The 27,495-nt window shown below is 42.0% G+C and overlaps 1 protein-coding gene across 1 annotated transcript in view; it reads left to right on the forward strand.

Moving 5' to 3' along the window:
- Positions 1 to 7,106: 7,106 nt before the first annotated feature.
- CLIC4 (chloride intracellular channel 4) overlaps positions 7,107 to 27,495 on the forward strand; it is a 33,280-nt gene continuing 12,891 nt past the window's right edge. The window contains exons 1-2 of the mRNA XM_069803154.1: positions 7,107 to 7,279; positions 26,491 to 26,600. Of these exons, the coding sequence (XP_069659255.1) occupies positions 7,208 to 7,279; positions 26,491 to 26,600 (182 nt within the window). The 5' untranslated portion in view covers positions 7,107 to 7,207. The remainder of the gene's footprint in view (positions 7,280 to 26,490; positions 26,601 to 27,495) is intronic.

The following is a 27,495-nucleotide window of genomic DNA, read 5'->3' on the forward strand; positions in this document are numbered from 1 at the left end:
TAAAAAGACAATTAAATAGTCACGTCGGTATCTTGCTGCCTGCCAGGTCTTGAGGGGCAAATGCACCCAGGGAGACAATTTGGGTCCCTCACTGCTTCTGATGGCTGCCTAATCTGCTGAGGGATTTAGAAGGCGCTTGTCTGATGTTCAAGGCTTAGCTCTGCGGGAACAGCCAGAGACTGCTGCCTGGGGAAAAGATGGGGAGAGGCGGCTGCCAAAATGGCATTGCATGATAAAGGGTTTTTGTGCCTACGGCGTGGAGGGTGTTTACCCGGGTGCCACATTCAGTTTTGAGGCTCGTAGCAGGGTGAAGAGGAAAGCACTGATGTTTTCCTTACCTGGAGCAGGACACGAGTGATGGGGACACATCTCCACCCTGGCTGGAGCAGGGATCTGCCTCCTCCTTGCACATTATGGCACTGGGAACAGGTAAGTGCTCAGGGCAGTGAAGGGGAGGTGGAAAATCCTCCCTCCTGCACAAGGGTCTGGCACTGACCGTATCTCCCATGCCATGTCCTGGCCCCCCAGGCCTGGGCTACACCAAGCCCAGCACCGACTCCTTGGCGTAGCCCCTTTTGGGCTGTCTTAGACTCCAGATGAGCAAATGAACTGCTGAGGTCAGCGGGGCTATGCTGAGGATGGGCTTGGGTTGGTGTTTAGGGGGAGCAAAACGGGGCTGGACATTGGCACCTGGAAAGCAAAGAGAGACCGATCCTGGAGGGACGATGCTCCTCATCATGGCTAGAAGTGGAAACGGCCCTGGGAGCTAGCAGAGATGCAAAACTTCAGATGCTGACTAGTTTATACCTGCACTGCTGAATGAGCTGCTGCTCTGTGGGCAATCCTGGGGCAAATCACTTAACCTCATCCAGCTGTTCCCCTAGGAGAAGGAATTAATTGAATTATTTTGTCTTGATGGGCCCTCTGAAGCAAGCTGACTGTGATCACTGCTGACACACCAGCAACTGCCAGGTCAGTAGAAGACCCTGCCAGGTTGGGGCAGGGGCCTGTTTCATTCCAAGTGTGCAGACACAGAAATAAAGATATTTCAGACCCTGGGTGCAAGTTGAGTCTTAGCATATATTGCAGTGAAATGAGCTGGGGCCTCGAATGAGCTGTTTGCTTTGTCCTCTCCCTCCCCTTGCTGGCTCCAAGCGCTGGTCTGGGTCAGCACCACACACCTTCATCAGCTGCGCATTTCTGGCAGCCGCTCAGGAGCGGAAAGTAGTTCCCTTCTCTCCTTCAAGGGTTTCTCCCATGCTCGAAGCTTTGCTGTGGAGCAAAGAACATCAGCGGTATCGTTACTGTGAGAAGAAAACACATAGAGTGGTTTGTATTTTAAAGGTGACGGTCTTTCAATAAATTGGGATGGATTATCAGGCGTCTACAGTGATAACATGGTTTTGGATCAAGCAAGCCTGGGGATAAAGAGGTTTCAGTGTGGGGTTTGGGGTTTGTTTTGCTCTGATGTTAGCCTGCACCCCAGAGAGAAAATATACTGGCTCGGTGTAATTACTTTAATTGGACAGATCTTCTGCAGATGCCATTTGCAGGCTGATGAAAGATGGGGACGGAGCTGGTGCTTCCACTCTCTGCTCACACACAATGGAGCACGCAGGACACGAGAGGCTGCCGGTGCTGCGTGCTGGCTTTCGACACCACAGCTTTCCCCGGGGTCTTTTACAGAACTTGCAGACCATTAAAAAGCCACATCAAACGGCATTTCTTCCATTTAAGCTTCATGACAGAAGCCAGTCCAGGGTGTTGAAACCCAGCTGGGAGCTGCTGGGATATAATGGAAAGAGTTCATTAGGGGAGTCCCCAGCTACCAGCAACTTTCAGGCTTTTCAGATGATAGAAATGCAGGGGGAAACCTAGGTGGTGGCAGTTGATTGCTGTGCTTCAGGGTAGTGTGGTTGTTTTAACCACTTAATCAACTGAAGCTGGGCAAACTTGGTATTTTTATTTTGAGAGAAGGAGGTTGCATACTGTTTTTTTCTTTAACCAAGTCATGTTATCAGTCCAGCTCTTTGAAACACCCAGAGACTAACCTTAAAAGAAAACAGCCTATGACCTCAATTTATTTACTTTCAGCAACTTCTATACACAAGGGTGGGGAAATACAGATTTTACTTAAACAGGCACAGGAAACGGTGTGTTTTCTTTCTTTTTTTTTTTTTTTTTTTTTTTTCCCCAGATAACTTTTAAAACCAGAACTGCAGTAGATTTGGGTTTTTTCCTGAAGGAACTCCAGGTGCCTGGTGTGTGTGCGTCTGTGCAGTGCTGCTGTAGGGATGTGTCCCGGGAGGTTTCCCAGCACCCAGACTCAACTTCCAGCTCCCTTCATGCTTAGCTGAGGCTCGAACTCTGCCTCTTGGTCCTTTCCAGGTCCCTTTCTACAAAAGGGTGAAGCTGAAATCTTTGTTTCCTGATGCTCACAGTAGAGAAAAGACCAATATCTGAATTTTGAAAGTAGGGCAGTGAGAAATACACGGCGAGGCGACAAGAGGCATGGCAACAGCCTCCTGCTGAAAGAGGAGAGTCAGGCATTCAATTACTCCTGTTGTATGTATGGTCCTGAGAGCCAACTTTCCTTTTCCCCTCCTTGGATATCACCTCCAAACGCGGGGAGATGCCAAGCAGTTTAACTTTGCCAGTGTTTCAGTGACACTAAAGGGAGCGAGGTGAAAACTCTGCCTGTGTCAGCGTTCCTGTAAACCTGCCCCCACCATGCCTCAGTGTAGGGGACGTAAGGCAGCCCAGGGAAACCTGCAGACAATGCCTGCTTTGTCTACCTCCCTTCTCCTCGGGCGCCGTGAGATGCTGAGTCCAAACATTTAACCACAAAATGCATTAATTACCGTCCAGCTCCCTGGGGTAAGGACCATATGCCAGTAACCAGAAAAAAAAGCATGCTATTGCATGGAAAGTACATCGATTGTTAAATGACTCCAAGCTGCAATTACTGCCACTAAAAGTTCTTGATTAACATTTCCTAGAAACATTTAGTGCTCCAACCTCTGTGCTTGGAGCAGTGTTAATTTGGACCGTGCAAAAGAGGAGCGACCCAGAAATTGTGGGGTGAAGTCAATTTCCCACATAATGATACGGGATGCGTCCTCTGCTCCTGTAATTCTGCCTCAACCCACAGCAGAGAGCTGTTTTCCACTGTATTTTTCACCACTGTCAGATGTTAACTCTGGGTCCGGTTCCACGCAGCGCTGTGTGTCCTCAGCTGCTCACTTCAGCGCCTTGTGGGACCAGCTCCGTGAGCCTGCAGTTAATGCTAAAATTTGGCATCCGCCCCGGATGAAAATGAGCTATCTAGGGACAGCTGGCTGGGAGTTACAGCAAACTGCAAACAGTCTGACACAAGCAGAAGTTTGATTTCCCCCGCACTCCCTGTAAATCTGGCGGGCTAACACCCTCCGATCCTCTTCAAAAACAAACACTGCTCAACGCAGGGGTAATAAAACATGAATGAGCGATATCAGCAGAACAAAACAGTCCATCCTAGGTGGCGGGGGATGGAGGGAGCCCAAAATCTCGCTTGGTGTCTGGATGGGAGGCTAAAGGAAATTGGAGCTTATGGGGTTACTTTGCGAAAGGGGCACCATCACAGCAGAGCATCTGGGACACGTGGTCTCTGGGCCTGCGGTCACTGCTCTTCCTCTTCAAGTCTCCAGGGAAAGATTTTGCAGCGTCCAGGCCTGCAGACAAGTCCAGGAACCCGAATTAGCATTGCAATGAGAATGCCGGTATTTTTAAACCAGGGCGTGTCATTTCTGCCTTTCTTTTAATAGGTGTCCGTGGGCAGGTTCTTCTCATAGATTCATCCACCATTGCTTTAAAGAGCTATAATGAACCCGACTGTCAGGCCAGGCTCTCGCTTCCAGCCGTGGCCGGCACTGGATGGTCTAGCGAGCAGCCGTGCTGCATTCTGCCTTCCAAACCTTCCTCAGCACCCTTTCTTCTTGAAGCAGTTTCATTATGTTTAAAAGCCGGGATGTTCGTACGTCATGCAGTCCCGCTGTGCTGCAACATGACCTGCATGCTGAGCTCCTCCAGTGCCTGAAAAACTCCCCTCAGAAATAAAAAGCCATTTTTTGAACCCCAGGGTCAATGCGGCAGTGAATTCCACCGGCTGAACGTGCGCAGCGAGGGCCGGGGCAGGAGAACGCTTGCTTTGATATCTTTAACATCTGATGCCTCCCATTTCAAAAGCACTTGGAAAGTTTGAGATGGAAAATTGCTGCATAAAGGCCAAAAGTGCTAGAGAAGTGAAACAATAATATGCTGTTTTGCTGCTCTGCCAAATGGAAAAAAGCCTTCTCAATACAGCATAAAATAATATACAGGGAGTGACCTACTGGTCTAGGCATAGGTGGGGGGGCCAGAATTGCTTTGTTCTGACTCCCTGACTTGGTGCAAATTTAGCTTTGAATAAGTCACTTAACTTCTCTGACTCATTCCTCACAGCTGTAAAAGGTGGGTAATACTCATTTTCCTGCGGATTGTTAGGAGGGTTGGTTATTTATTTTGTAAAGCTTGGACAAATTAATTCCGAGTATTATCGAAGAAAATCTTCCAGTATAACATAAGTAGCAATTACAGAACTAGGAAAGAATCAAGAGCTTTCAACTTTCAAAACCGTTCTGAGCGTTGTTACGGAAAGAGGTTTCATTTGAATGGGGAGGATGAGGGGTTTGGTAGGTGGCAGCTGGAAACCAGGAAAATATCATCTAAAAGTAAAATAACTGAAAAGATATTAAGCAACAGACAAAGCTGGTGCAGCTGGATATAAATGAAATAAGGTAGCTATTAGCTGCTCTGCAAGATAACAGCATGTAAACTCTTTTGTTAGAGAAGAAATTCAGTGGTAGCAAGGAAAAAACCAGCCTTGGCAGCTCCTTTGTATGGCTGGTAAAACATAAAAAAGCGGAGTGCCTCACAGACCTCAAATTTGTTGCTCTACACCTTCCTTTAGCAGCGCCGTGGGAGAGCTATTTCTTTGTACTAAAAACACTGCCTTTTCAAAAGTAGGTGGTTCTTTGCTTTGGGGAGGCTTATAAAGTATTTCAAGTTTTACAACCCCCTGTGATCTCAAAACTTTTGGCAGAGGAGGATGGTGAAGCAAGGAGAGGAAGGCTTGGTCCTTGGCTGAGCGGGGTGGGTATCTGCTTCAGTGCTCCTTAACCTGGCGCTGCTCAGCCCCGGTTCGGAGGACTCGGCTCTTGCCTGTCCCAGCAGACACCGAACAAGCAGCAGAGGATAACAACTTTCCCCTGCCAGCATGCTGCTGCAATGGCCTTGCAATAAAAGCCCCTTGTCACCAGTTCCTAAACCAAGTGGGGACATTTGGCCCAACTGGTGCAGATTTCTTACTCTGCCGTGTGGAAAAAGTGAACGTAAAGCCCCAAAACTGATGCTCATGGAAGGTCTCTGTGACAATCCCATTTAAGGGAAATGTTTTTCCCTCTTCTCTATCCCACCCACGTTCCAACGACAGTGTCCTTTGTGGTACAGGCTGCAATTAATTTAAGGGAGGTTCCTGGATGGGCCTGGACTGCACAGTCCTGCCTTGCTCCCAGATCGGTTTGGTTACAGTGACACACCAATTCCAATTTAGACTGTCCCACCCCATGAATCAGCGAGGTTCCTTAGACTTTCTGTCAAACAAATAGAAACGAATCTTCCACCGACTCCCAGGGAGTCTGCTGAGCTGAGGAGGGCTGTACAGAAGCTGTAGGAATGGGAATGAAAAGGACTTTGTCACATCGGTTGCCCAGCCCTATCAGCACCGGGATAGGGTCTGACAGCAGTTTTTCCTGCTCTAGATGAACGATTCAAGGACATTCAAAGATGAAATTTGCTTAAAGACATCCGGTTATGCAGAACTGAGGGTAGTAAAATGCCTGGAGAGATATGAGGTTTTGTTATTACCAGTGAATACTCCGTTGGTAACCATTTCATCCAGAGCCATTTCTGGCTGCACGGATGCATTTGGGTACAAATTACAGGGAGGTTCGCTCCAGCGCCGGGTCACAGACAGCATTAAAGCAGTAGAGGCGGAGAGCTGCGTCTACAAGTCATTCAGTGTCACCTCAGGGTATCCCACAGCCCCAGCGCATCCTACCCTGGGAACGGCTCTGCCGAGACATCCAGGTGCAGCTGAACTCAGACTATGAAAAACAGAGTCTGAGCTCCTGAAAAAAGGAAGGACTGGGAGCGAGGGCGGGTGCTGCCGAGGCATAAAAGCCGCTCTGTTCACAACGGCTTGGACTCCGCAGGCATGAAGTCGCATGGGGAAAATGTGATCGCAGGCTGCGTGCTGCCTTGTGCTATTTTCGTGAAAAGACTGGAAAAAGGGCAAACCGTTTAATTTCATTCCGACGTTTCGCCTAATTCTCCTGCGCATTTTTCTGTCCAGCTCCTCAGTCCCTGACCTTAATAGCGAGGGAGAAACTGGGCTGGAAACACTCCTCCCTGCTTCTCAAAATAGATTTTTTTTTTTTTTTTTTTTTTCCCCAGCCAGGAAAGAAGCTATTTCTGCTGCTCTGGCACAGACACCCGCCCTGTGGCTGGTCCCTCACCCCGGTGGGGCTTTGAGGGGGAAGTTTCTAGTTTTGAAGCTTTTTCCCCGCAGGCGAGGCAGGCTGCGGACACACACGATATAAACACACACACACGATATACTACACGCACACGACCCCCTCCCCGGGCCTGGCAGCGCCCACAGGCCTGCGGCCTCCGCCAAGGCCGGGCCCAAGCAGGCCGCTCCCAGACGTTAGGTCATCGGGCACCGCACCAGCAACGGGGAGCGCCCGTCACCGGCCTCACCCCGGGGTGGGGGGGGGGTCCCCAACGGCCCCGGGGGTGTCCCCCGGCCCTGCCCGCCGGGACTCCCCCCCCCCCCATCCCGCCTTTTCCCTCAGGCGGCACCGCGCCCTGCGGCCCGCCATGGAAACCGTTGCCCACCCCCCACCCCCCTCAGCTCAGCCCCAGCCCCGCCCCTTTGACGCTGGCCCCGCCCCTTTGACGCTGGCCCCGCCCCTCCCGCCTCGCTCCGGCCCCGGGCGGGCGGCTGGGGCCGCTGGGGCGGGGCCGGCGGCAGTCGCGCGCAGGGCGGGTGAGGCGAGCGGTGTGGCGTCGCCGTCCCGGGCTGGCAGCGGCGGGTGAGGGCGAGAGGCGGGCGGAGGTTTGAAGCATGGCGCTGTCCGTGCCGGTCAACGGGTTGAAGGAGGGGGATAAAGAACCCGTCATCGAGCTCTTCGTCAAGGTAAAGGCGGAGGGGTGGTGGCCCGGCTCGGCGCCGAGCGCGCCGCTCCCCGACCGTTGGTCGCCCCCTCCCCCAACCGCCGTTTTCCCGCCTTGAGGCGGGCGGGGGGGGCTCCAAGTTTCCCTCAGCGACTCGCTCGGGGACGCTTCTCCACGGCGGACCGGGTCGGGGGGGGACCGGGCACCCCCTTCCCCACCTACAGTCGGGGCTCCCCTCCTTTCCAACCCCCCACCCCCCCCTCCAAACTACCCGAGGCCGGGAGCGAGGCGGGACGGCGGGTCTCTCCTCACGGCGGCTCCGGGCTCGGCTGTAGGCGACGCCTCGTCGTTCGGCTCGGTGCGGGGCGGCTGGGTACAAAAGGGCCCTTCGGTTGGGGAGGGTTTGGGGGGGGGGTGTGTGTGTGTCTGTGTGTGTGTCCGGAGCGGGGAGGGAGTGCGGGGAACCGGGGGTGAGTCGGTGTGTACAGATGGAGGGAGTGACGCTGCGAACCGCAAATAAGTCACTTTTGAAAAGTGTGCCCGCGTGCGTTTGCTGGAAAATTCTTTTCCCGAGAGCAAATGGTGCAGCTGGTGCATAGCAGGACTGTGGGCAACGGTAGCAGAGAGGAGTAACTTGCTCTGTGCACCACAACGCGTTGCCCTCGCGATTCAGCGCCCCGCATTGTGCGCCCAAGTGTGCGCATGAAGGTAGTAAAAATACGAGTTACTTTGCACTCAGTCCCCCACCTACAAAGTGTGCTTTTGTGTCAGAAAGCAAACATGTAAATGCATCACCAGTTTTTCTCCCGAACTAGAAGAATGAGCATGTGTTGTACTGCCCTTATCTGCCAGAGATAACATATGGTATCTCCACATGTTTTGCATTCATATATTGCAGTATGATGCAATATTTTGCATCCTCCGGGGCTCTAGTGATGCAGCATCTTAGTTTTACTTCATATCAAAAATGCAGAGAGTAAATGGTGTTAATCTTTTCTTACTGTGCTTAAACTTACTTTGAAGAAAGCTTCTGTAGAAAAGTATTGTAATTCTTCAGATGAAGTTTCTTTCTCTTGCAGTGAGAAAATAATGAAAACCCTTCATCTGAGATCTTGGGAATTGCTTAGTATAAAAGCCACGATGACAAACATGAAAATTTCCAGCAGACTAGGTAGAGCTTTGAAAATAAGTTATTAAAGATAGATTTTATTTCTTAAATGATACTCTAAAAATGTTGAATTTTTCCTGTTTCAGACTTTTTAGTAGTATCAAGAGGCAATAATAGGACCCAGGGAAAGCATTGGAGTGGAGGATTCCAGACTTGATTTTAGTCAGAATATTTGGGCTCTTAGTATAGAGGTTAGAACTTACTAGCACAGCAATTAAGTTACAGATTACTTTGAATTATTTATAGCAGTACTACTTTAATATAACATGCCGATTTATCTTCATCTGACCTAAAGTTTGTTGGCTGATTTTCCTTATTTTTAAACAAATTCGAGCAAGTGATTGATGGCAGAAGGATTTGAGGGCAGGGGGAATAAGCTTTGTGGGTGTGTTTAAAAAGGATATTTTATGCATGAGGGGTAGCATGGAAGAGGGTGTAAAAACAGTTGTGAAAGGCATGTACTGATTGTGATTAAATTGGTATCGGACCACTAAAGTTGTGAGACTATGTGAAAGGGGAAAAGCAGGGAATTTTTCTGTCCCCCTCAGCTGAAACTTCTTTATTGGCAAGGATTTAAGGTTATATTCGGGATTATCAGTGAGTAGTATCTCCCTCAAGGAAGCCTTTTCCCTGTGTTATGAATAACTGCTGCAAGCTGTATACTGTCTGCCTTTAGGATAGAGTTCAGGTTAAAAAAGAAGTTATTGTCTGCCTTCATGATCTTCAGGTAAAGATTATTTCCCTGTAGAATTCAGCAGAGTAAGAACACCCCTCACCGCAGCAGACAGACCAAAATAGTTCTTTCATCTGGGTGTTGCTGCCTATCCCACACTTTATTGAAGCTGTTAAGTGTTATTGGAAGGGTGTTTTTGTAAAGCTAATAAAACTCTTGTTTGTTACCTGTCTCATTAAAATGGTCACTTCATAAAATGCAAGCAGAATATTTATGGTTATTCAAGAAAACTAATAGTGTCTGTCTAGACGAGCACTAGATTTTGATTTAGTCATTCCTCCCCCCCGCCCCCGTAAATGGGAAGGAAGCTCTGTGTCTGCTTTAGTCTCTTGCATCGTTTTCACCTGGTTATGGGTGCAACCTAGAAAAAGTCTGAAGTTACTGAGTGAATGTTACTGTATTTTGCAATGTAGCTAATCACTTTTCAAACGGTATATGGGGTCTTGGTTCTACCTGTGCACTGTTAGTCAGCGAAGCTCTTAAGGTAGAGGTAGTGGAGAGACTTCTTGACCAAAAAAGAAATCTCTGCCAAATGCCTGCGGCTGAAGGGCGGTAACTGTATGACCTGTGTACAAAGGATTGTAGCAGCCAGACTAAGATGAAACAAAGGTATGGATTAAAGCTTGAGAAACAAACCTGTGAAGCAGGAGAAACTGTTTGGCTTCATGCCCAAAATGTTGGGTATGAATCTTATTAAATTGTGATCAGTAACAAAAGAGAATGGGCACAGCATGGGGAAGAGTGCGCACATGGTTAGGTTTCAGTTATGAATAACTATATAGGGCTGTTTGTCACCAGCAAATTGCTTTGGTTTATTCAAGAAGACAGTGTATCAGTCTGCTGTAACTTGTATTTTCATAGTCTGCGATAAAAGTATGTGCAGAATTAGGATACTTGGGTAAGAAAATGTGTTACAGTGCTGAAACTGAGGTGAATAATCTGTTTCTTGGTCTCAGATAATGAGTAGCTTTAGCAGCTTTTTTGTTACAGTGCTGGTGGGCTGCCTGGGGTCTCTTTTAAACTAAGTGTAAATATTTTTCAAGTCTTTCCTCTGAGAGCTGATTAGGAGAATCTAGTGATGTATCTGATTTCGTTTAGTTTTCTCATATGTTCTTCACATGCTTTATTAATGAGGGAGGCCCACTTCCATTGTCCAACAGAATATTTTTATATGCCCTTGTGGCATTTTAGAGTAGTGAAGACTGTTGTAATGAACGCGCACACAGAAACTCGAGTGTTGTGATCTGAATACAACTCTTATAAGCCACTTGTAATAGCTGCGATTTAGTTGATAGTGTGTGGATTTTTATTGTAAATAAAAAGCATGGTGGACTGACTTGGTCAAATAGAACCACTCATCTGTGGAAACCACAGGACAGAGCTTACAAAACTACTTGTGCAGTTTCTTTAAGACAGTGTACAAAGGAGATGGAGCTGCTCAAAGCTCAGCCCCTGAAGTTCTAGAGGGCAGTTGGTGATTGCATTCTTCTTGTAATAGCAAGGTGAAGACACAGATGATCAACAAGTCTGGTGTTAAAGGAAAAAACCAACAAACTCAACAAACAAGAAATTCATAGTCATATATCTGCTGGCATGAGACGGGTTATAGTAGATGTAGGTAACCATTGAGGAAGGTGCTCTCTTCTTCAACTGTGTAACATGTGTATACTTGCAGATTAATTAGACCTTGGATTTCTGGCAGCTTTCAAATAAGATGTCATTGCGAAATTTGGCACCTGTTTTGAAAATCAGATAAGTGTCTACTATCTGTTTACCTGTGAATTGTACTGTCAGTAGGAAAAAAGCTGTGATTTCACATTTAATAAATACCCTGCTCTAAAACGCCCCCAATGATTGTAACAGAAGCTTGTCTACATTTTTGTATATCTGAATTAAACAGAAATTTGGCAGGTGAACTGTTTGTCTTCCGGGATCTAGGTCCGTTTTGTTCAGTTAAATGTTGGAGCCAGTGGCAGGAAAGGGATGTGTGCATCTGCGTCTCTAGCAGCAGACTTGACATTAGCTCGGGGCTGGGTGAGAGGAGTGTGATTTGTCTGAATTGCATGCATTCAGGTCTGCCTTTGTTTTACAGTTGCTCATTGCCTGTGCGCATCCTTACGTAAGCTCTGATGTGTCATTCTGGAGTAGTATAGCTGCTCTATATTGGTTTATAACAAACCATCCCATGATCATCTTTGTCATCATTTGGGGAGGGGAGGGTGGTTTGTTTTTTTTTTTGTTTTTTTTTTGGCAACTACAATATAGCTGTAAAATTAAAAGGAACATTGAAACAAGGAAATAACAAGCCTAGAGACAGGCAACGTTGCTTCTCAGAGATATTCTTGTCAGGGGTAGGCTTGTCACTTGATAATCTTAGTAGATAAGTCTCCTCCTTAGGTACCGGATTATCCTTTGGAGGTTTTGATGTAATAACCTCAGCACCTGAGAACTTTCTCAGTCCACCTTTGATATGCATTTGGTATAGGTAGCAAAATTTCATGGGTGTCTTATTTCTTGTGAGCAAATACTGGAATATTGCAAGGGATCCTTTTATAAACTGAGATGTAACCATCTTGGTATATCCAGTGCTTAGTTGTTACAAATCAGGCCTTTTCCTTCTCTAGCCACCAGACTACATTCCTTTAAATTCTGCTTGGGAAAGTTCTCATAGCCTGAAACATCCTTGTCTTTTTGATTTGAATCTGATTGCTAATACAGAAACTGGTGTGCTTGGTACAATGTTTAAAAATACAGAGATGGTCTCAAGTGTAAATATTAATTTTTTTGCAAAACATTGGAAAGTAAGCTTAGAGACTCCTAGCAATCATTTTCAAAGGGATGATACAGATGAGTTAGCTTTTCTTCAGTCAGAAATTGCTTCTGAGTAGACGCTTAATGAGTAATGGTTTTATTTACTGGCATCTATCCTCCCCTTTCCAATGATTAACACCTAGACAGCTCAGTTAGATTGTCAAGAGAACTTGTGTTTTACTTTGCAGTTGAAAGATGGCTGACGCTTGTGCACTTTTCCTCCTTGCCCCACAAAGTGGTCTGAGAACTGGCTGAGTTCCTGAATTTCAACTCATTGCCCTTTACAGCCTGCTAATCTGCCAGCTGGGATTGTACGGTCATCTGCAGTGATGCTTCTGAGTCATTTGCTCCATGGTGCATACGAGTGCTGTATGCCATAGATGCATTCTTTGAGCATAGATAACTGCTATAAAAGACAAATCTGTCTTGAGTTTTCTCAGATAGGCAGTATCTCAGGCTGTGCATTGAAGGCTTGAGGGGGAAAGAGGAGCCTGTGCATCAGAGCACGTATTGTGGGACAAACTTTAGGGCCTGGCACCTATCAGAAGTCATGGGTAAATGCACGTAAAGGATCTGAGCAGTCTGAGTCTCGTTCCTGATGCTTTTGTATGTCAGTCTGTGATTGTGTGTACGCGCAGTAAGGAATCCATGGAAGCAGGGAAGAGCATACCTAACACAACACCAAAGTTCTTGTGAAAATATTTGAAGAGAATCCTCTTAAGAGATGTCTTGTCTGTGTGTAGAGGTAGTTGATTATTGAGAAATAACATGTAGATACAAGGAATATTTATGTAAACTCAGTTTCAGTGTTAGGAATGGGTGGGAGGGTCTGATAGTCTTTCAGTGGGCATCACTGTGATAGTATTGGCATCTTAAGTTAGTAATCATTACCCTCACAGCCTGAAGTGACTCAATGTCACTGTCTAGTCTTTCACTGGTTATCCTGACCTAATCTTGTGGAAGGAAACAGTGAGGAAAGAGAGTTCTTTATTTGAAGATTATTACTGTCTGTCTTTTAACGTGAATAGGGTAAGCAGAGAAGTAGGTGGTTCTGTAGCTGAACTTGTGGATTTTTGAAGGCTATGTTGTCTCTTACAAAAATCTGTGTTTGGAAAAATCTAGTTTGGGAATTCATTGAACTTGTAGCTAAATAGTAATTTATGTACTTTGACAAATGACTTTTGTACTCTGAGGTTGCAAATTTGATTTTTAAAGGTGCACATTAGTTAAAAGGGACAAAAAGAGCCCTGGGCTGTTGTTGTTTTCTCACCAGTGTAAGCATGTTCAGATTGTCTTTTAAACGAGACATTCATTGTGATATGACTAACACAAGGCCTATACACTTTTATAACAGTGTCTACCTACATCAGTTCCAAGTTCTGGCTGGGCTGGACAGGAATCCGTAAGAATTACTTAAGACTGGATAACTGTACTTGGCAGTAATTGGATTTGTTGTCTTTTTTTTTTTGGTAGGTGTTCTCTTTTGCCCTGCAACTGATAATCAACTGAGCAGTGCAATTCTATAAAACCTTAACTGGACAGCATGGGAGAAAGTAAGGTGTTTTTGTCTGCCAGTGTAGATGTTTAGTTTGTCTAAGACCACAAACTTTAATTAAGATGGTCGTTGGTTTTGAGTTGACTGTCCATGGAAAAATAATTTACATCTGTACTTGTTATCCATCTAATTTGATTTTTATCTTCAAAGTTCTTTGTAAATAACCCATAACAAACAACTTATTGTCCTAATTAAGGTGTTTTTTTTTCTTGCATATTCTTTACTTCAGAATGATAAGAGTTTCACTCTTAAAATAGATGCTAGGTACTCACTCTGTGCTCATTTGTTGTATTAAGAGCTTGTGAACATTTTAACAGTTAAAACATCCAAACCCCAAGTCGTCATGTTGCCTTGATATGAGTTTATATAGAGCTTTGACTTCAGGAGCTTTAAATCCTTTATTTAGAATATTTTTTTCCTAAAAAAGATAATACTTAAATTTTTTTAAACTTGTTTTGAGTTATTTGGGTTTTTCTTAATTCAGGTCAAACAGGCATTTGTGGCACAATCTGATTTTTAGGGCTCTGAATGCTGTGTTTGTTTATGCTGAAGTGAAAAACATAAGCTAAACTGCTATTAATTACAAATGTCTTTGTGTGTAAGTTCTCTGAGAGTTCAAACTTATTCCTTGTATTGTTGGCTAGACAAAGGGCAAGGAACTTTACACGAGGAAAGGAAATGACTTAGTTCTGTACACTGAATATCCATATTAGGTATAAACTAAACATAGGAGTGTAATCCAGGAGTGAAGTCATATCTGTATATTTTCATGAGAAGAGCTAATGAGATCAGTCAGTGCTACTGGATCAGCTTCAGAGTTTTTTGGCTCTGTTAAAGCATTACTATTTTGGCTAAAGTTTGATGGTCTGTACTTTGGAGAGCTGCTTTTCTTAAATAAAGGAAATAGTTTTTTTATGTGGTGGTGTCTGAAAATAAAATCAAAGCAAGCATAAGTATATTTCTGTAGTCTTTCAAAGTGATGTATTAGCTGCCCTAGTGAGACATGTTGTACTGGAGCTTAATGAGATAAAGCAGAGTGTCCCAAAGGAGGAAGTTCTACGCTGCAGCTGAAGAACTTGGATACCATCTCCCAAGGGATGTAGAATACAGTCATAGAGGTGCCTTTTAGTAACTAAGTTGCACATTGCTTGCCTTGGAGCCAGAAACAACAGAGAACAAGCCTTCCTTGAAACCTTTGTGCTCTAGCTGCTCTAAAATAAAAATTCCAACACCAGTTTCAGTCTAAGATAATGCTTTTCCTTGCTAGAGCTGTTGAATATGCTGTTAGAAGGGGGTACGGGTTCAAAACTGTAGCTCTCTTTCAGCGAGTTTTGAGAATTTGAGCAATTTCTTTGTTCATTGCCACATTCTTCTGTGGACATTGCAGTTTACATTTTGATTTGGAGGCAGTGGTGGTTTTAGCTGTATTCCTTATTTTATCAGGATTTTGAAGCTCTTACATGATTGCTTTTGGGCTAGCATTTTGGCATGAAACTCATTTGGGCATGTGACATCAGCTCTCCTGCTCGAGTTCAGTCTAAGTCAGCCTGGTGACTTGAATGACCTGGCTGTTGGTGGAGAAGGAGCAGTGCACAGGGTGAAGCTGGGGCAGCTCTTCACCATTCCTCTCTGCTGATCTCTCCAACTCATTGCTCATCTTAGCTCTGTGAATTAGGTTATAAAATACCATAAACAGAGTTCTTTGTTTTTCTGTCCTGTAGAAGTGATGCATGTTCAGAGGTTTATTTGAAGAACTCTTAAATGCCAAAGATAAAAATTTTAGTTGGTCTTCTGATCCCCAGTGTCAAGGTTTGCAGTTCTTTCCTATAATTTTTATAGATGCTTCATTATTTGCGGGGGCGGGGGTTTGGAAATAGGTCTCTTGGGCTGTAGCCAAAGCACACACTGTACTTTGTTAACAAATTTAGTAAGTGTGTGTGGGGAGAATCATTGTCATATGCAATGCCTATTCCAAGTTTACATGCTAGGTACCCAAAGGCAAGTTTCAAGCACTATAAAAGAAACCTTAGTACTGTAGAGTTAATTGCCTGCTTACAGTTTCCTACTAGAATATTGCAAGAACATGTCAAGCTGTTACACAGCAAATTTTAGTCAGTTTAGCCCTGTTTATCTTATTGAGGTTTGTTACAACTGGATCACTGTGTTAAAGGTATTGCCACTGGAGTAAGAGGGACAGAAGAGAAGAGATGCCAGGCTTCTGCTGTTAATGAATAATTAAGTTTTCCTGTGTCACGCTAGGAGGTGGTCATGTGTGTGGCTGTCCACAATAATCCCAAGTTTTTGTATTTGTATCATTAAGCTAATTTCACTGAAGAAAATGGTGGTTAGTATTTAATGTAGGCTTTGATTCTGACTCTTCATCTGATTCTCCCAAAGGATGAACATGGGATAATTTCTTTTCTCCAAAGAACTAGAAGTGGTAATTAATTTCTACTGAACTGTGAAGTTACTTTAATACATCATGAAGATCCCATAGCTTTTTCCAAAAGCTTTACAGTGAGAATTAGGTAGTGATGAACAAGAGTTGCAGGGAAGTGTACAAGTCTGCTAATTATTTTGTTAGGAATAGCATCACAGGGCTAAAAATAGCATCATCCCAAAATGGTCACTTGCTGTTACAGTCAAATGTCTGACACAGTGGTGGCTTATCAGAAAGGTAATGACTTAAGAGGCTACTTGAATGGGCTGATAAACATTCCTTTCCCTGGTTTAATAGCCAGATCTCAGTGCAGGGAGTTCAGTTCATTTTTTTTAAGCTTTTTGAGTTTACAGGAATTTCAGTTGATGTGGAAGTTGGATTGATTACAAATTGTGCAAAGGTGATATAGCTTGCCAAGAGGCAGTGATAGCTAAGGTTGCTTTTTCCCTGGATGGAGTTGATGTCAATCAGCATATAGAAAATATAGACTAATCATCTTAGGCTCTTTGTATTTGCAGTGAATTCCAGGTATGAGCTCTGGCCTTAGGCTTTTTGTTTTCTATTTTTCCTATGATTTTCTTAACGGACTAGCTATTTAAGGTAGCAGTGATTACCTAAATTGTTCTATAGAACTAAAATTGGGGGCTGCGTGGTGGTTTTGATTTGGGAGTTTAATTTGATAAAGTGTTAACAAAATTTTTAAAGTTTTCTTATAAAGGTCAAATAAAGGGGTTACACTGATCAGTGTAGTTCATATGAAGATAAGACTGTGATAGAGGTGCTGTGAGCTTAATTTGGAGCTTTCTGAGGTCAGCTGTCTTCAGTTTGGAAATGAATGTACACTCTTTTCCTGAAAGATATTTTCTTATTTTTAGGTGGCACATAATGAGGTATTTGCTTATCTTGTCACTTCCTTCATGAAAAAAGTTACCTTCTGAGTTCAGAAGCATTTGAAAGGTATTGGGGAAACTTATGGTGGAGGTTAGTTAATAATGACATTAGAGAACAAGATTACATAGAAAAGGCATGATGCAGTGGTAGTGCCCTTTTTGCACTGCCTGTCATGCTGTAGGCTCATCTACTGACAACACAACATGAGGAACAAAGGTGAATTTGAAATAATAGCTACGTAAGGTGCCAAACTGCTGACCTTTGAGGTGATGAGAATGATGTTGGATGTTTTATTTAGAATCTTCTTAACATTGTGAAAGAATTGCAGGAGTTAGCTTGCTTGTCAGAGACATTTAATAGTGTGAATAAATCTTCTTAATGGTTACTACAAGGTTATTTTGTTCTTAGACTGAATCTTTAGTGACTTTTAAACTTACATTAACTTAAGTTAGCAGTAAATGAGTAGGATAGGTTTCAAAATACATTAGACAGCTTTGTTAAAAAGCTGTGCTGTGGTATCAGCTGGAATACACAGGACCTGTGCCCTGACACTTAGGATACCAGCAGCCTGAAGCTGTCTTGAGACTTGCCTTTGCTCCTGTCTCTTTTTAAGAGGTTGACATGGATCTTTAAACATGCAAGGTTTTTTATCTATTAAGAAAAACATTTAAAGGAGCGAGAGTTGGTTCATAAACATGACAAAAGTCAGCTGTAATGAGCACTCAGAACTGAAGTGAGGGAACTTAAACAGTATGTTAGATATTGAACAACTTTGCCAAATGTGAATTCTAACATAAAGATGAGGTCAAGACAAATGTAATCTCTGAGCCTAGCAGTACTAGCGTGGGGAAATACTTAAAATCTTCTTTATTCTATCCTCTTCATGTGTGGATTTTTTTTCCCTTTATGAGGTCGTCCAGACTCTTCAGATGGGATCCATATCACAATTCTTGGACACCTCTGCCTGTGTGGCTGTGGGCTAGTAATGTCCTGTTAGGCAAGGTGTGTGTAGCAAGTGGTTTCCAGGCCTTTCTCATTCATCTTTCACGTGGATGTGGTGATAGCAGCTCTCTCACTGGTTAATTATTAAAGCAAACAGATGATTTTGCAATGTTTATGAAGTGTTCATTGCTTGAATGTTCTCATTGGTAAGTCTGGTGGGAGAAGGGAACAAACATGCTGGATGGAGTTGTCCAAGGTTGCCGTTGAGTTTGTGCTGGCATAGCTGTTTTGTCGATGTGTTTGAATAATGAAGAGCCTGAGATTTTGTTTACTTCCATTAGTTTGCCTATCCTTATAATAGTGTTCTTTAAATTTTCTATTTTAACTTTTTTTTTCAGCATTCCTTGTTTTATACTTGCCAGGATAGCTGAATATGAAAGAAAAGTATTTCATAGCAGCGTGTCAAATATCTGTAGACAATCTCTCAATATTAAGGTTAGACTAAGACTTACTTTCTCACTTTCAGCGCTATTAAGACAATGAAAATGAGTGTTTTAAATTCTTGAATGTGACAGGCAGTGCCTGCTGCTGCGACTAGCCATAGGTTTCCAGTAACAGTAATAAAATGTTTGATCTGTATTGAAACATGGCATGAAGGTCCTTCTAGTATTCTGAATCTTTTGCAGGATGCAATTGTCCTTCTAGCTGTGGGATGTTGGGGGTTTTGTTTGTTTTTTTCCTAGTTCTGACCTTCCCTGTCTTTTGCTTATTGTGGCAGGGAACTTCTTTAGGCTGTCAGCGATATCAGCCTTATTTATTATAATGTGCCGCTCTTGCCTGTTTAAATGTCCTGTTAAGTTTTGGTCTGCCTGGTGGCATAAGGACACCACACAGAAACAAAAGCTCTGATATGTAATTTGGGGTACTAGTTATCCACTGTCCTAGAGAGGTGAGATAAAAGGTGAACTGACAAAACGGAAGCGTCCCATTCATCTTGTCATCCCTTGGATTAAATCTGGTTGAACCAGATTTAGTTAGCATCAGAGTTCAGGGCTTGACTCTAGCTTGCTCTCTGACCTGTTCCTCCCATAAAACCACAAAACAACTCCCTTCTCAAACTAACAAATCTGAAAGGGTGAGAATGAATTGAACACTGTGTATTGCAGACAACACTTTTTCAGTCCTGATCTCTGCAACTTGCTACCTTGTCACCTGTTTTCTTCTTTTGAATGATGCTTCATTAATATTTGAGACATTGGGACCCTTTAAGATATATTTTGGCTTGCAGAGTGAATGCTTACATATAACAGAAGCTCATCTATCTACTGCCTGAACAGAAACACAAAACAATGGGTATAGTGGCGCCATACAGAGGAGGCATTTGATTGGTGTTACATCAAATACTGTTGTAGTCCTTTCATGGACATAATTCTTTACATCTTATCTGAAAACACTGCTCAATAAACAGCATGGAATTCTGTTTATTCAGCTTGGCAAGATAAAGGTCCAAGCAGATGCTGCAAGGATTTAGACTGATATTACCAGACCATTTTCAGTATTCATGTGTGGAACGTTAAACCACTCTTTCCTGTATTCTTTCATCTCAGGAGTTTTGAATTGCTGTATGTTTTTCACTTGAATCACTTTGTTAGTTTACCTTAAACCATTTCCTCTCAAAACAATAATCCATATAGAGTTGTTATTAATTTACTCATTTTTTTGAATGAGCTTACTGTTCATGAAACATGTAAGAGTGATTGCTATCTGCTGTTTTAAGGTAATGAGTATGCATCATGCTGTTCTTCTCATGTAGTTTTTCCGGTGGATTTTTTTTTTCTTAGAACTGAGATATGTTTCAAGATTGATTGAGTTCAAAATTTGAACATACCCTCTGGTTTTTTTTTTTTTTTTTTTTTCCCCAATATGTTTATTTGTTGGAACATTAATCTTCTAGACTTTGCAGATTGCAGATTTCTGATTCAGGGGAGTGAGGACTTCCTTGGTAGTATAATCAAATAGCTCCAGTAGCTGTCTTTGGGAAAGGGTATTCTGTGAGATATGTCTAAAATGCATTTTTCCCTCTTCATACAAACTTTTTTTTCTGCTTCTGGTATGTCAAATCTGGGAGAGATTCCCTTGATAGTTTTGGGTAAATTAGGAAATGGTCTTCTAGTGTTCTGCCCTTTTCTTTTGTTTTATTTACATAGGCAGAGACTGAACTGTATTACATTTCTCATCAGATGCACTTTGACTTTACTGTTATTTCTCCAGTCATTTGATTCAGTTTGGGAAACTTGTAGTGTGCTCCTTTTAACTGGTTGCTGTTTGAAACAATTTTGCAGCGCTTTAGGACCAAAGATTTCTAGAATTCTGTTTTACTCTTGAGTCTTTCAGAACTATACTATATAAGGCCTTTGTGTCCTTTTAAGTGTTTCTTTGCTTGTTTATTTTTCTTGTTAGTCTTCCAGTAAACTTCAGCACTACCTTGGTAAAGTAAATACATGCAGGTTCTTGTGTTAGGATTCAAGTTAATTTTTATGCAGCTGTAAAGAAAAACATTTCACAATTAAAATGGATATTTTTTCTTAGCTTGTTTAGCTGCTTAAGGAGTTGTATGTTTACTTATACTCTTTGGGGTTTTTTTGGGAAAAACAGTCTCATTTGAATGAAATCACTGCTTCAGGGAAAGAGAAAGGGAGGAGGTGGCTTCTGCATTGGCTGGATCAGCTAAGCTCAATCTTCCAGACAGTGGGATAAGTAGATTCCCCCCCCCCCCCCCCCCCAAGTAGCTGGCACACTTGCATGGGCTGAGCTACTTGGCATTGGGATTGCCAGTAGTTTTACTGTGGCTGTGATAAACCAGGTTGACTTTTCAGTGAGCATACTGATTTGTTTAACTGCCTTGTAACTCTTTCATTCTTATTTGAACTTACTTTCTTATTTAGGTTTCTTTAAAAAGTAGCTCTGTTTGTTTTTCATATAATACTGTAGAGTGAGCACTATGGTGTATGTGTGCCCAGCTCTTCCTCCATGTCACATCTTACAATTAATGAGGTCTCTTTTGCCACCTTTTCAGATGTGTTTTAATTACAGTTTGTGGAGGGTAACATGACTTTGTTCAAGACAACTGGATATCTTTAGTTTTTCCTTACTGTGATAAATCCTCTATGGCAGCTGTTAGCTTTGCAGACTAGCATCTCTAGCATGGCAGGAGCTGGCCATGGGTCATGGTCAAGTTAAACACTGTGTTTGGCAGGGTACTTTCCCTGGTGATAAATTAAAGCCAGGCTCTTCAGAGCTAGTTCTCAATCAGTATAATCCTTAAGCAAAATACTCAAGTGAAAAATCCATGTTTCCTTGCTGTGTGTGGTGGTGCACTTTTTTTGGTCTGGTCCTAATCCATATGAGTGAAAACCTGGCATTCAGTGAAACACAGATGTCTGATGATGTTCTCGAGTACAGTGTCCTTCAGTGGATAATGGTAGCTTGATTTGGTAGTGATAACTGAAAACTAGCCCTAGTTGTAGGAAGGCTGGCATTATTTAGTAATAAAGATTTTTAGACTGGTTTTAGAAAGAATTTGAAATAAAAACTCAAAGCTTCTTGGTATAGAATGAGTATAATCTTGTTGAATTAACAAATAGTCTAGGTTTATGTTAGTACAGAGAAGTCAATATTTTAGTATTTTCTTTACTCTGATGGTGATGAAGATTAGACACTGAAGCTGTCCTGGAACGTTATGGCCTGAATTCAAAGTCAAGGCAATGACAGGTTTCTGGCTTGTAATAGTGGGCTTAAGCAACAATTGTTATATGATTAACCCCCTGTGTGACTAGTCATGTAGAATTTCAGCATATTGTTGCAATATTTAAAGGGTTATAGTTTATTGCCAGCACAACTCTATTCCAATGGAGAATATCAGAATCAGAACTGACTCTCACAGAAACATCTACCAAACTTGTCTCCCTCTGAAAAAAATCCTTATGTACTTGAAGGAGAATAATGTGTTGCATCGCCAGCATGGTATTGCTCTTGATGACCGGTTGTAACAGAACTGTGCTGTAGCTCTCAGTGCATCAAATACAAGAAGGTAGAAAACGGACCTCTCAGGCAAACAGTTACATAGCAGAATTCCTTGGCTAAAGAGCACTGAAGCCAGAAGTTTCTTGGCATTCTGACTGCATTCCTTTTCCAGTATGTGCTCAGAATAACTTGGGACTTTTTGGAGCATAAGTGGGACAAATGTTTGAATGTAGACATAAAAGTCTCTGCTCAGTTTAGCTGGTCAGCTGCAACTTTGAAAATGCATTAGGTTTTGTTAAAAGCACTCTATGTTAGTGGGCTATAATCCTTTTTTCCGATTCAAATAATCCAAAAAGCCTGTCTTGCTTAAACAAAAGCAGATGCTAGTCATTTGTTCATTTTTAATATTACGCTTGTTTTGGAAGGGAAGAAAAGTTTTGGTACGAGTTGGCATTACAGTGTAAATGCATTTGACCTTTTTTGGTCCGTTTTGGTTGCTTTGGTTTTGGTATTGGTTTTGGCTTAGGAAAATGGACCTTAATGAAAGCCACAGTTCAGTGCTATGCCTTAAATTTTAAAGAATTTTTTGTTCAGTTCTATGACTTAAAAGTAGCTTTGCTTCTGGTTCCAGATGGGCTAACTTTTTTTTTTGTAGTACAGTAAACAAAACTGCGTTCTGACTTTGGTTTATTTCAGTTGCAATTTTTAAATCTTCCCCTAGAAGGAATAAAGCTCCATGGTGGAATTATATCATATGAAAGAAGGCATGGGGTTTAATCCAATACTCTTTCTTTCAAAGTATTGTTGTTGCAGCTGATAAATTCCAAAGTCTGTCTGATATAAAAATGTTTAGCATCTCTTGGTCATTAACATTACCTGTGCCTTTGGAACTTTGTTTTGCTGATGGAGGGTTACTGCTTTTTCCCTATCACAATGACAGGTAGCAAAACCTGGTCAGCCAAAGACTTGGTTGATATTGTAACTAACTCCTGAGTTCAGGAAAAGTCCTGAAGTTTTGTAATTAACAAATCTTCATATTTGGGTCTGTCTGCAAAAACAGTCTATTTTGTGCATAGGGGAACCATTTTGCTTTTTCATCTGATGCTATCAGCAAAAGCACTTTAGTTTTCGGCTTCCGAGTAACTTCTTACTTGGCTTCTGAGTAACTTCTTACTTTCTACATCTGGTGATGGATCATGAATCTCTAAAGCTCTTAATCAGCCCTCTGCAATGAGTTTTTTGAAGTCATGTTTTGCAACTCACCAATTAACAAAGTGGCTTGTAAAAACTAGTTGTCTTCTAAGTGCTTGCCTGTTGTCCACTAGGACACTATTCCTGCATTTTCAAATACTGGTTTGAAATTAGAGGAGCTGACTAGTACTTATTTAACTTAACATTCTCCTCAGCAAATGCCTCAATTACATTTGTTGATGTTGTGGTACTGAAGCTAAATCTCTGGACTTCGTTTGGTGCTGAGGATCAGCTGTACATTGATAGCAGGCAGTTGCATAACAATGATTCTTCCTTTGGTTACATGCCTTTATTTTTTCTATTCAAAGGTTTCCTTAGTCCATGTCAGATGAGATCTCTGGCAATGTATGTCATATTGCACCAGCTCTGGTCTCTGGTTTTGAGGTCAGAAGTGCTAAATAAAAGACGAACAGTGAGGAGAGCGAGAGCTAATCCTGACTAGGTCATGTACTGGTTCCTTAAGTGTGTGAGCAAAACAGGCTGAAGACCTGCTGAATGTGGCAGCCAGTGGCAGATCCAGAGAATCGCTTGAGAACAGCAGTGTAAACAGTTCCTGTGAGGTGCCTCAAGGTATGGCTTTATGCTGTTATGGTGTTGCACTTTGGTAAATGCCCACATTCCTCCTTTTACTTTATAGTAAATGTGTGGTAGCTTTTCCATCAGAGGAAGTGAGGTAAAGCTTAATTGGATGGGGGCATGCACGCCTGTGCTGTTACTGCAGCATAACTCAGGTGCTTTGGTTTAAGTAGCATTGTTGAAGTTGCCATAAAACTTAAAGACTGAGATCAGTTCTGAATCAAAGATTTGTTTCTGCTTCAAAGTGTGAATTAGCCTGGGCAGTACAAAACACACATTTTCCTTAGATGCGATGAAGTATTGTCTTTTTCAGTATTGTTTTTCAAAAGTAGATGAGATCTTGCATGTGGAATAAAAAAAAAGGTAGATGAGTATAAATCTACATTGGTATAATTTACCTGCAGGAAACGTCTGTTCTAGTGTAAACACAGTAATGTAACGATAGTGGAAAATTCTGAAATAATGCATTGCTATCTGGAGGGATGGCATTGTGCTTAAATACTAACATCCATAAAAGCATACAGCTATTGGAAATAGGCTGCAAAGTGAAGTCTTTCTTCATGTAAGCATCTTGTGAGGTAGGAACACATTAATCCATATAGTAGGTGGAATCCTTACAGCAGTTACATGCACTATAGAAAACCGTGGATTGAGCTAGTATAAAGCAGAATGCCCAGAGTAACCAAAATGACTCTGTTTTATCCTTTTTGTAGATGCTTTTAGAATTTAGTCTCCTGAACACTTGAGAAGTCAACATGCCAGCTTTTAAGATAATAATCTACTATCATTAATCTGCTGCAAGTTTTACTTTACTTTCCAAAGATAAAGGAGGCAATTTGTAATTTATGGCAGAAAGACAACTTTTGTCTTTCATATCTTCATTAATGACACTAATAACGGTTTGAAGAAAAATGGCTCTATATATTCTCCACAACAAAGTATTCAGAAGGATAGTCTGACAGAAGGGGTACTTGTAGAAATTAGACCATAAGCCTGAGGCAACGTAAATCAGTTTATGAATGCTCATGTCATTTATCGACAACTATTAAAGGAGTCTCAGCCTTGTCTTCAAGGTACCATGAGTTTTAAAAAAATAAAATAGCTTTCTGAATTTAAGACAGTTTCACTGAAAAACTTTACATTTTCCTGATCTTTGAAAATCCTGCTGTTATAGAAAATCCTACTGTTACTCTTCTTAACTTGAAAAGACTTTTCATTCTCCCCACTGTCTCCCCCACTCAGTGCATGGCTGGGAACTGGTAGAGAACTGAAGAAAAACCAGTTCCTTTGCCTGAGTGTCTGAACTTTTCTCTAGTTAGTTCTAGTCCTAGAGCTTAGTTCTCTTGTGATGATACTTTTTGTTGGCTTCTCTTCTTTTCCCTCTTTCCCAGCCCCTCTCACCCCCTCTTTTTTAAAATGCTGGATGTCCACCAGTCAATGCTCAGGCCTTGTGTTCAACCTTTCCACTCGTGTAGCTCAGCTTCTAAATACCCTGCGCTTATGATACAATGACAGAACGTAATTGTTTTCTGTCATTTCTCTGAGGGGTATAGCCAGCATATCCTACAACATGTTTTAAAATGGCTTAGGGAAAGGTAAGAGTAATGATGAAAGAATTAGCCAGGTTTTGAGAATTGTGCTGATTAAAATTATTCTTGGAAGTACTCTAATAACAATAATAATAGATAAAATCCTTTGAAACTCGTCTAATGTAAAGTGCGTGTCAAGATAAGCTGACATATATGGCTGTTTTAACTACTAAACCAGTTTTCAGAGGGTTGAATTTTATAACAAGATTCAAGGTTTCATGTGTCTAATTGTAGCCCACTAAAACCTAAAATTTTCCAACTCAGCAATGCATACTTCATTGTCAGAGCAATCATGAGATGCATGCCATCACTGGGTGCCCTGGAGTGGCTTACTGTTGCTATGTAATAGACCTTTGTTGTGGTAGGACAAAGACTTATTGATAAATTGCCTATAAAAAGTGGCTTTGGAATATTACTTTATTGTCAGTGAAGTCTCTATGTACTTACAGTTATGTCTCCTTACAACACCTGCAATACAATAAAGATTCATAGTTCCTGGTTGCAGTTGGCTCTCTGTAGCACTACAAAGTGAGAGGTATAAGCAATGAACTGGAAGATGATTACAATTAATTATCTGTGCCTTGTAGAAGAAGAAAAAAAGAATAATATAGAACAAAGAACTATATTGACATTGGAAAACTGCCATCAAAAGGTGTGGCTGCTCAGACGAATATGACTAGCTGCCTTTTCTTGACTGTTAAAAGCAGTTGGATCATCTTCAGTATGAAAGATAACTTACTTTGTTTGAAATCTCGTTTTGGTACATTTTGTGAGCAGCTGTTAGAGGACATGACAACTAAATAGGTTAGTTGACTTCATAAATGTCCAAATTTCACTGTAATAAAATCCTTGTTGTGTCTGCAGCAAAATAATCATTGGAAGGTGCAAGTATTTAAAAAAAATTTAAAATAAACAGTGATGCAGAAGTCCATGCATACCTGCCCAGTATGTGAAGTGTATTTAAATATTTTGAGGATGCTCATGTTTTTGCATTATATGGAGATACCTTCAGGATATCTGGTCCAGGTGCATCAGCTGGACTTCTGAGAGCAAAGGAGTGTTCCTGCAAGATGATACTAGGTTTGACTGTAAGCTTGTTAGGTCTTTGGAAGAGTTAGTGATGCGAAGACTGTATAGGCAGTAAATCCCATGATTTGTTACTGAGTGTGTCTATTTAAAGATCTTTCAGTAATTGTGAGCATGTGTAGATGGCACAGTCCTACCTTCTAATTAATGATCTGTTCTCTTCTGCAGGCTGGCAGTGATGGTGAAAGCATAGGAAACTGTCCTTTTTCTCAGAGGCTGTTCATGATTCTTTGGCTAAAGGGAGTGGTGTTTAGCGTCACAACAGTTGACCTGAAGAGGTAAGAAATGGTTTATCTGACAAGCAAGAGTACAGTACACTTGGTGTAACAATGTTTGTCTGGGGCTTCTAAATCTTGCATGGCCTATTTTCTGAAATTAAAAGGACAATCTGTCCTCATAAATACAAAGAGGCAACCTTGATGTAAATGGTGCATTCATTGATGGTTATTTATAAGTATCTGTAACCAAAAGGAATGGGTCTGATAAATTCTCTTGAATTTGTTAAATGATGCTCTTCTCCTGTAAAACTAATAGCTGACATGAAGTCGCTTATAACTGAATACTGAATCTTAGTAACTTCACATTGAGATCGCACAAGTGAAGACTGCTGGATGGGTATTTTAGATCAACCAATCTTTGATCAAATCTCCAATGATTATTGGATAGCTATCACACATAATGTGCGGCCTACTCCTCTTTTTAAAGATTTCAAGATAATATTGCTTATTATCCAGTAAGAATAAAACCAATGTGAAAATATTTGTCCATGAGGTAAATAGAAGTGAAACAGAGGTGAAATGGGTAGGAATAAAATGTAAAATGTTCTACTTTTGTGTAGCATTACCCAGATACGTCATGATGCTGTATGTCACCTAACGGCAGCTTTTCCATCTATGAAATGAATACCTTAGTGACTAAGAAGGGTGAGATGTGAACCCAGGAGTCTTAATTTCCTAAGGTTGGGTGTACTTTTATTAGAAGTGGTAATGCTAAATTCAGCAGAGGCCTTGTATTTGTTTTTGGTGTGAAGTAATGTTTTCACAGCACTAATGTAATGTAATGTTAGTCACTGAACTCTCTGGAGAGAGGAGACTGCCAGTGCTTACAAACTGTATTTTCAGAAATAAAGCCAGTAGAAATATACAGTGTTCTCCAACGAATGAAGTGTAAAAT

This window comes from Haliaeetus albicilla, chromosome 16 (genome assembly GCF_947461875.1).
Source record: "Haliaeetus albicilla chromosome 16, bHalAlb1.1, whole genome shotgun sequence".
NCBI classification, from domain to species: Eukaryota; Metazoa; Chordata; class Aves; order Accipitriformes; family Accipitridae; genus Haliaeetus; species Haliaeetus albicilla.